Raw genomic sequence first — 10,041 nt, 5'->3', positions numbered from 1 at the left:
ATCTAAGGGTTCCTTTTGGCCTTAAAAACTATTAAATCTAGCATAGCCGGAGAACCATAAACATAGATATCAGATAAAAGTTCATCATGACAAAGCTGTTTGAAAGAAAGCTGGTGATACTGGACAAACTAGTTTATTCTACTTTTAAAATCCTATTTACAAGGTCTTTCGGAAGGCATGTGTGGTGATCTCTTTTCCCCATTAGCATTCTTATGTGGGAATTTTGTCACCAGGAATTTACTATCACTTAAAACTTCAGGCTTTAACTATAAACCTACATTCACTTTCAGATTATACTGTTACTAAATGGAAGTACTATACTATACTAGTAAATCCTACTGAAGATATGAGGCCAAGTTTGGGTTGCAAAGGTGAAACTGTGCCCCAGTTTCAAAGAGTACATTTTGAGGGGAAAGCAAAATAGCAAAGTTCAAGGCTGCAGGAATATCTTAAAGCACCTTCTTTTCCCATTCCATTGGAAGGCCAACAAAACTGCCTAGCAGTTGTGTTGCAGCTATCCTGATCCATGAAAGACATTATAAATATTTAAACACCTCTGTTTTCAGTGACAAAGTCAGTACTTAGATTTACTCGTATACTACACTGGATCTACAGGAATTTCTCTAACTAGTCAGTCTGACAGCACAACTCTCCCCATCTCACTTTTAATGGGATGGCACTCAAGTTTTACAGGATCTATATCAAGATTCTCCCTTTAGAAACATACCTCAGGTGCGTGAAGCTCAGACATAATTCCAAGTTGAGTCTGTGGGTTTCCAAATCAATTTATTCATCTAATTTAGTCAAATCTTCTGACAATTCTGATGTGTATTGTGCTGATAAACAGACACTGAGAAGATTTAACAATTTCTTCATTTAATAAGTGAATTATTTTCACTACATGGTATTGTACACTGTCATCTGTTCAAAAAAAGATTAACAGTTTTGTTTTTAAAAACAACAAAAGACTAAGATTTGTATAAACTGGTGAACAGAATTAACTCCTGTGTTTGGTGGGCTTATCAAGTTATTTTCTAGGCTTCTTTGCAGAATGAAGTCTTTAGACCAGAAACGGACAAATCATTTTCAGCCAGATCTAGAACAGTTTCCGCAAGTTACCGCTTTCTGGAACTGGCTGCTACAGGACTGATGCAACTGTAAGAAGGTTCAACTCAATAGAATATACTGAAATTGTACAAAACGTTGTTTACCGTTACCGTTAATAACACAAACAGCACAGCATTACTACTTGCTATTTAAAGTCAAAACTTCCTTTTATCTCCAAGAGAAAGGCATGAATGTAAAGCCCTGCCAACTCATCTTGATGGGTTGTGTAGATACTGCTTTCTAAACAGAAACTTTGGCTTCAGGAAAGAGACACAAACATTTAAAATAATGGCTTTAATTTTCATTTAAAGCATAGGGGAGCAGAAGTATGCTTTAATTAAATATACATCATACCAGTGATGCTGGTCAGGTTGAGGGTTATTTCGAAGGAATAAAACTAATGTGTACATGACAAGACATTAAAAAAAGCAATCCCTTTAAAACAAATTTTTAAAGTAAAAAAAAGTTCACAGTGGTTTGTATAAACAGTATGTAATTTCTGACAGTAACAAATTTCTAGTCTCACAGCACACTAGTGCCCTCTTTAGATCCTAAAGAAGAAAACAAGCATTTACACTACTCATTGTACAGATTCAAAAAAGTCAGTTGTACAATTACCCATAATGACAGGATAAGATGCTGTGGAGTGTACAGCTGTAACACCGACATAAGAGAAGTTTTAAAAACTCTTCTTGGGAAGGGAGAAAAGTCTTTCATTTGCTGTTACAACCAGCAAATGCCATTCATTAAATCAAAATGAAAAACCACAAACACGTTATCTATTTTGAGCAAGCTGAACAGTACACGTTACAGTTTTAAAAATGGAGGTTATATACTATAATACAAGTCCCAACTCGGCAGTACCAAATTTACTATTTCTTCGCTTGTTTTGTGATCATACCCCTTGGTGGCGTTACAGGTCTGCTAGCATTAGGCTTCTTTTTCTCTGCAGGTTTCAAAATCTGAAAAGATAATTCAGTCATTTACTATGGTGATTTAGCTGGCAAATAACTAGCCATTCTGCTAATATGCTTGTACAAAAAATGTGATACAGGTGACCATGATGAATAAATCAGTCAGCAGCTCTGCATGCTCAATGCTAGGAGTGGCGTGCTCCCTTCCCTCCTAACAGTTATGCTAGTACTAAACCAGATGATCTGGAATCACATGACAGCAAGTCAGGAAACAGATGTGAATTCAACTGGAAAATCTAATTCAAGGTGAGCAGAAGTGTGCTCTACTTTATGCCAATGTATACAGTAACTTAAATCCTTTTGTAGAAGAGAATGAGTGACTGAACTGAATGTGGCCTTTTCAGCCACCTTTCATATCTGTAAAAATCTGCTTGAAGTGAAAAATATTTCTACAAAAAAACCCAAAAAACCTTATTATTAAAAGCAAAATCTTAGGATACTGTACCTGAAAAGAGCACATTAGAGTTTCATCCACACTCATCATGGCACCAGCATTGTCAAATTCTCCACAGTAATTTGGGGCAGAAAATAGAGTTACCAATTGCCTTTTTGCAAAGAATTCATACCCATCTTCAACCACCTTTAATAGAAAAATAGCCCAATTAGAGTGGGACAATTTCTTACCACGCAGCCATATAACAATATTTCTCAAATGGCATGCATCTAAGTTAGTCATAACATCTCACTGAGTTCTCTGTGGGCTATCTAGCACAGACAGAAGTGGAAGAGACATTAAGCCTAGACAACAGAAGTTCTAAATTAAGTAGATCAAAAAAGAATTAGGAATAATACAGGGCCCAATCCTGCAGTGTGATCTGTTAGCAATCTAGTTAATGGGACTCTGCAAGGGCACAAGGATCCCACTGGAGGATCAGGGCCATGGTTTGTACTTGAAAAATTAAAATACCTGATGAGCTCTACATATAAGATCCAAATCATGTTTATGGAGAAACTTTGCAACCACTTCAGCACCAAATGTAAAAGACACTCCTCTGTCATTTTCACCCCATCCTAAGACATCTTTGTCAGGGTCAGACCACAACAGATCACAAAGAAGACCCTGATCTGGTACATCAGTGGGGCGCATAATTCGTCGAATCTGTTCCATTGACTGAAGGTCTGGTGACAGGCCTGTCAGGAGTTTTAAGATGTATAAATGATTAGTGTTTTACTCAAAGAATATTCCACACATTAACAAACATGTTGACTCACTTATTATAACATCAAAAAGCCTTAAAGTCCATCATGTTGATAGTGATTGGTATCTATAAACAGTTTTACAGTGATTCCTGATTTGTATCCAGTTTTAAACGCTTTCTGTAACAGGGTGGTCTGTCCCCTTCAAGAAGCAGTGGGGTTCAGAGCCAGCCAATCCTATTCCATGACATCAACCCTTTAAGGAAACAAACGCAAAGGAATGGCATGCAAGCTGGCAAATGACGACCAGGTGTTAAACAGGTAGTTACCTCCTGAACATGATAGCTGTTGGGTGAGGTTGGCAGGGGATGGGGGGAAGAGAAAAGAAGAAGGCAAAAAGCCTGGAGACGAGCCTGGCAGGGGGAAGCCTGATTGCCTGAAGCACAGCACAGCCCAACAAGGAGCACTATGAAACCCCTTAACTAAGGGGAAGGAACAAAGGAACTGAGGCCTACAAGCATGAACTGGAAGGCCCAAGATGGACAAGTTGGGTCTGAAGGGTAAAGAGAACCTGTATTGTATAATGACTCCAAGAAAGGGGACCTTACTTTAAGTACCTAGGCCATAAATTAATTACTGGGAGAATCAGGAGGAAACTGAGTGCAGAGTACTTTGAAGAGCCACATCATGCCACAAAGAGATGTAAGCGACTTGTCTTCACAACTTTACAATTTCGCAGAAATGGTGGCCTATTGTGAAAGATCACCAATTTAGGTGTCAGAATGAGAAAGGTCACGTCTGCATTTTGCAGAACTAGTGTATCATTCTCACTGCTTAATATTCATGAACATCTACAAAGAGTGCCTCTAAAATACATACTGAAAGATATTTTATTAGAAGGAATACTGTACGTGTCTCATTGTTCAGGCATAACAACATGAAATACTAAGAGGTGGGAGATACTATAATATTCATACCATTTTCCACTGCAGTCTCCAGATAAGCTGTAATTGTTGCAAATTATAAACAGATACCAAGAGGCCATGGCTGTGATACTCGACTGTTTTCTACATTAGACACATTGAATTACTGAAGTGGTACAAGCAGCTTTAAAAAAAGCTAAACCTAAGTACTCCTCAAAAAGCGTAAGATTGACTTTTAGACATAGGCAAACCCCAAAGCATGGTCTGGGGAAGCCCCCAATGATTAAGAATGTATTGTGCTTTGTAGAACCGATAAAGTCTCTGAAGCCATCTATTCTGCAAATTGCATATATTCTCTATTTGAAAGAACATGTGACTACAGATTAACTTCTCTGGAAAAGGAAAAGCAGTCAGCCACATCCCCCAAATGGTACTAAGCTACTTGGTCAATTAAGTATTCCACCGCCTTAAAAAATAAGCTCTGGAACTTACTTGCTGCATCACAACCTATTTAGGGTTGGTTTATTCAACTTACCCTTCAATATCCAGCTCAACCTCCACCTAGTGCATGAACTGAGCCCTCCATATTTCCCCCCAGGAGAACAGGTGTTTCAGAACTTCAGCAACCAGGATTAAGCCAACAGGGAGTCATTTTCCAACTATGCAAAATGCATAAACACAAACATGGAAATAACACACCTAGTGCTAAGGGATTAGCGATCACTTGAGTAACGACTACAGAAGCACCACATACCTCCATGACAGCAGAATATTTTCTCATCCACAATGGCTGCAATTGGTAAACAGTTAAAACAGTCTGTAAAAGTTTTCCACAGCTTAATGTTATATCTTCTTTTGCCTACAAAAAGGTTTTAGGGGAAAAACAAGTTAATATGGTATCCAAATGAGAACTAGGAAGAATCCAACAATGTTACAATACTACTATTTCTGTCTTGACTTTGCCAACAAGTAGCTATGAAGCCCATACACACCCATGCAGCTCCTTAGAAGCAATGTGTTTTACTGCGGATGAAAAAAAGGTTTTAAGATCTCCCATTTGACTTCCATTCCATTACTCATACTTTCTCAAACAGCCAAAGCCGTTAAACCAACTTCCCTCCTCCCCCCATACAGAGAGTCTGCTGCCTTCAATAGATCGCTGAAAGACTGTGCCTTGGAACCCACCGCTGGCTAGTGTTCAGAGAAGCCTTGAGGCTACTCTAAACTCAGCAGGGATTGTAGCAGACATAAAATCAGCCAGAGAATCAGGGAGCTGCAACTGTCTCCCTGACATCGCTCTGCTCAGCTGTATCAGTTAAAGCTAAGCTTAGGAGAAAACCTGTGCTGGCCCTATGCCCCCTCAGTTCCTTCTTGCCGACAACTCTGACAGCAGGGGGGAGGGGCAGGTCATGGAATGGACGTGAGCAACACATCCTCACAACGAAGAACAGTTACAAGGAAAGTAAGTAACTATCTTTTCTTCTTTGAGTGCTTGCTCATGTGGATTCCATTGTAGGTGACTTGCAAGCAGTACCTTGGAGGCAGGTTCGGAGTTTATAGGTTAGTTGACTGCAGCACCGCTCTGCCGAAGCTGGTGTCATCCCAACTCATCCCACTTGCACGATGGGATAGTGGGACATAAAGGTGTGTATCAACGACCAAGTAGCTGCTTTGCATATGTCTTGCATAGGTGCTCATGCCAAAGACACTTGTGATCTGGTGGAGTGAGCTGTGACATTGCCCAGGAGAAGCATATGCAGGTGTTTATCCAGGAGGAGATCCATTGTGACAAGACAGATAAGCCCTTCATTCTCTCGGCCACTGAGATTAATAGCTGCATGGACTTATGGAACAGCTTCGTCCTCTCTAAAGCCAGGGCTCTGCATACATCCAGCGTGTGCAACCTCCTTTCCTCTTCAGAAGCGTGTGGCTTTTGGAAAAATACTGGCAGGAAAATTCCTGGTTGGTGTGGAATTGTGAAACCACCTTGGGTGAAGCCTCAGCTGAACCTTATCCTTATAGAAAATCATATAAGGCGGCTCTGAGGTAAGTGCCCTGATTTCAGACACTCTCCTAGCCAAGGTGATGGCTAGTAGGAAAGCCACCTTCCATGAAAGTAGCAGAAGGTGGCAAGTAGCCATTGGCTCAAATGGCGCCCCAGTGAGTCTAGAGAGGATCAAATTCAGGTCCCAGGGGAGTATGAGATCTCTGACCTGGGGGTAGAGCTTTTCTATATCCTTCAGAAACCTGACTGCCATGGCGTGAGAAAAAACTGATCTCCCGTGAATCGGGGGGTGAAAGGCCGAGATGGCAGTCAGATGCACTTTCAGCGAAGCAGTAGCCAGAAAAGGGAGTAGGGTTCCGAAGTCACTGGTAACCCCCAGGAGTTCCACTACTGCCATTGGGTTGGCCACTGACCCTGAGGCCACCTTGGAGGGGCCTAACAGGGACCTTGCCCCGTCCCTCAGGCCGAAGAGGCTGGGTGGGGGAGGCCATTAGGTGACCAGTGTTGCCCTGTGCTTGACCGTTTCCCCGTCTCACGGTACTGAGGGGAGGGCGAGCAGTATCTATGCTCCCTATCTCAGTGATCCATTGACCGACATCTTGGGGACAGGGAGCACAAGTCTGGTGACCGATAGCATCGCTGCCTGGACCGACTCCACGCGGAGGACTGCCTGCGGTAAGAGGATGAGTGGGAGCGACATTTGGGTGTCAAGGAGCCTCTCGGTGCTGAAGACCAAGGTCGGTGGGACTCCTCCCTGGGCGAGCGCTGCAATGCCGATGACCGGGTTCTGCACCGTGAGGATTAGCAGCTCTCTTCCGTCCGAGAACACTCTGTCGAGGGGCTTACAGCCCCAGATGAGGCCTGTCCCTGCGGGGGTTGCTCGGCACACTGACTCTGAGCTGCCCCGGAGCTTGACCCCACGTCCTTAGCCTTCTTTCATGAGGGGAAGCGGTCTTCTGCAGGACGTTGCTTTCTTGGCTTTTTCGGCGGTGAAGATGAAGCCTGATGCCGGAAGAGCATTCTGCACTGACACAGTGCTCAGTACCGAAAGGGAACGGGATGGCTCCGACGCCCATCTCAGAGCTGCCTCCATTAACAAGGCCTTCAGACACATATCTCGGTCCTTTTGAGTCCTCAGTCTGAACACCCTGCAGATATGGCACTTGTCCTTCCTGTGAGACTCCCCAAGGCACTTCAAACAGTCTTCGTGGGGGTCACTGATCAGGAAATCCTTCCCCCAGGATTTACAGAGTTTGAAGCCCAGAGTGGGGCATGCCCTCCTGCTGGGTGGTGGTCCCTAACGGGACTACCTTATCTACTGCTATGAACAATAACAATTAACTTTAGCAACTACTTAAACTACTTAACTTCTTAAGTGGAACGAAGATTACAGCTAAGAGGCACTTGCCGAAGCAAGCAAGAACCCAGTTCCAGTAACCATCAGTGGCAGAAAGAAGGAACCGAGGGGGCGTAGGGTCAGCAGCACCTAATATACCGCACCATGTGCATGGGACTCCAGGATTGCCAAAGCTAGCCCTACAGGATCTGCTAAGGGGAAAAAAATTCTGGTTACCATGCACGGGGGCACGCATGCACCTACAATGGAATCGATATGAGCATGCACTCGAAGAACTAATAGTTAAGGTCACCAGGCACAATAATTACAAAAGCTGCACTCATTTCACCAATTTCATTTGAAAGATTATATAATTACTGATCATGTACTATTTCAAAAACAAGATTGTCATTTGGCTCTTACAAGATAGTGGCCATCATGTTAAAGCAACAAGTGCATCACAGCCTCCTACTGCATATCAGTTTCTATCCTGCTTTCATATGGGTTTAAATGAACATTCTTTTTAAATAGTATTATTGCTGGTGAAAGTTGTCAAATTGACTTTGAAAACTGAAATCCTCTTTGTAAAGGATTAGGTTCACTAGCATGTAGAGGGCCAGGTCTATGAACCACTTAAGCCCAATTTTGAAGAATTAAGTGATGCATAGACCTTGTGCTCACCCCCTTGCATATTGGTGAACTTCATAGAATTGTCACAGTCTGGATAAAAGGAATTCAGCATTCTCCATACTATATTAGAAGGTAATTCAATCTTCATGAACCATTCACCCCTTGGCCCCTCTTCTGTCATCTGTAGCAGCAATTGAATGATATGGATACATTTACACTAAGACCACCAAGATCAAACTACCAGTTTGATAGATCTGAACAAGATATGAAAGACTTCACATTCCATTGCCAATCTCTTTAAATCTTAAGAGTTTTCTTTTAATAAGCCAGTAGTGAAGTGGAATCAAAACCTTTACAATCAGATTCCCCATAAATAAAAGTCAATTGTCAGCAAGATTGTTTTTACTAGGAGACAAGAATGCCAGTTATAATTTTAGTTTAGAAATAAAACTGCAAGCCAAAGACAAGTCAATTTTAGTATTTACTGTTCCCTTAGCATGCACAAAAATAGCTTCAATTCCTCCAGCCTCCAAAATATACACTTAGTATTTGAAATATCAGGTCCTCACTGTTCCGTTTGTTGGGAGACCTTGACATGATCTTTGGAAGAGAAGAAATGTCAATTCTGTAATCTGAACTGCCTCTCTGTGTCCTCTAAAGAGAGTGGAAAGGGAGATGCTGGTTTTCACATTCAGCAACAGAGAACAAAGATATTGGCTCCAGAGTGGATAAAAGCAGATTTTTTTTAAAAAGTGGACTTTCTGAATTAAGTACAGGTTTATTTTAAAAAAACTATTTAAAATTACATTTGAATTTCACAACCTATATTAAGGCCTAAATTTAGCTATTTAAATTAAATACAAAAATATTAAGTAGTACATATTTGCTGCCGAGATTTAAAGAAAGTCAAACCACTGAAGTGGTGGAAGTCACTGACTAAGCAACTGGAACCAGAGTTTAAGTGCTAAACCAGCTTTTGAACAGCAGTAGCCTCTTCTGCAGGTGCAAAGAGAATTTTTCTGCATTTCAGTTTATTCTGCTACTTCAGTTTTATGACTAGTTCATTTGAAGTTAATAAACCAATTGGAAATTGAAAAAGCAGAGAACCTTGTTTTTGTCTTCCAATCTATGAAAAAAATTAGGTGTGAGAAGATGAGATCTATTGGTCAAATCTTGAAGGACACAGGATAGGATCCGTGTGTTTTCGCTGCACTGCGAGCCGCAAAACTCCTGCTGAACCCTGTAGGTGCCTAAATTCACTTGACTCCTATGTTTTCACTCGAAGAGTTCCCTAAGAGCTTATTGTTTCTGCCTCTGGGAATGCACACTACTGCCTCATTCTAGGTGTCTGGAATCCTATCTCCTGCCAAATCCCCAGAGCGATTCCTGAACCAGGTAAAGAAAGATATTTGTCCACCTAAGTCATATATGCAGCTCAATTTGGTAGGTATGCTCAGAGACTGCTTACAGGATCGGGACTCATTCAAAATCAAGATAGTGGTAGTGGAGAAAATCCAGCCAGCAGAGGTAGAAGTGGAAGCACCTACCTTGTAGGTTTTAGCCGAGTAATTAGAGCACTTGCCTGGGTTGTGGAAAACCCAGATTCAATTTCCCCATTCTCTGCCAGAAGAAGAGAGAGGATTTGAACAGGGGTTTCCACCTCTCAAGAGAATTCCCTAACCAGTGAGATATGGGATATTTTGATGTGGGGCTCCCTCAGTCACACTATTCCACTGTAGATAACTAATAAAAAAGTGCCTGGAGCAGGGAGAGGAGAATTGAACTTGGGTTCCCACAATCCCAGGTGAGTCCTCTGGGCTAAAAGTTGTAAGGTGGGCAGCACCATAACCATGTATCTCAAACTATATCATTGCTTAAATACATTTGTATACACATAGTTGTTAGGATAAAGAAGCATCAAATTAAGTG

General features: G+C 41.7%; 1 protein-coding gene across 1 annotated transcript in view; it reads right to left on the bottom strand.

Moving 5' to 3' along the window:
* Positions 1-859: 859 nt before the first annotated feature.
* The window catches only part of PPP1CC (protein phosphatase 1 catalytic subunit gamma), a 35,586-nt gene continuing 26,404 nt past the window's right edge, over positions 860-10,041 (bottom strand). Inside the window, exons 4-7 of the mRNA XM_067539544.1 lie at positions 4,896-5,000; positions 2,989-3,212; positions 2,527-2,661; positions 860-2,069 (exon numbers count right to left, since the gene is read on the bottom strand). Of these exons, the coding sequence (XP_067395645.1) occupies positions 1,980-2,069; positions 2,527-2,661; positions 2,989-3,212; positions 4,896-5,000 (554 nt within the window). The 3' untranslated portion in view covers positions 860-1,979. The remainder of the gene's footprint in view (positions 2,070-2,526; positions 2,662-2,988; positions 3,213-4,895; positions 5,001-10,041) is intronic.

The sequence above is a fragment of the Emydura macquarii genome, unplaced genomic scaffold (genome assembly GCF_026122565.2).
Source record: "Emydura macquarii macquarii isolate MOO-44397 ecotype Brisbane River unplaced genomic scaffold, CSIRO-AGI_Emac_v2 contig_554, whole genome shotgun sequence".
In the NCBI taxonomy this organism is placed as follows: Eukaryota; Metazoa; Chordata; order Testudines; family Chelidae; genus Emydura; species Emydura macquarii.
This window is presented reverse-complemented; position numbering and strand designations above follow the sequence as displayed.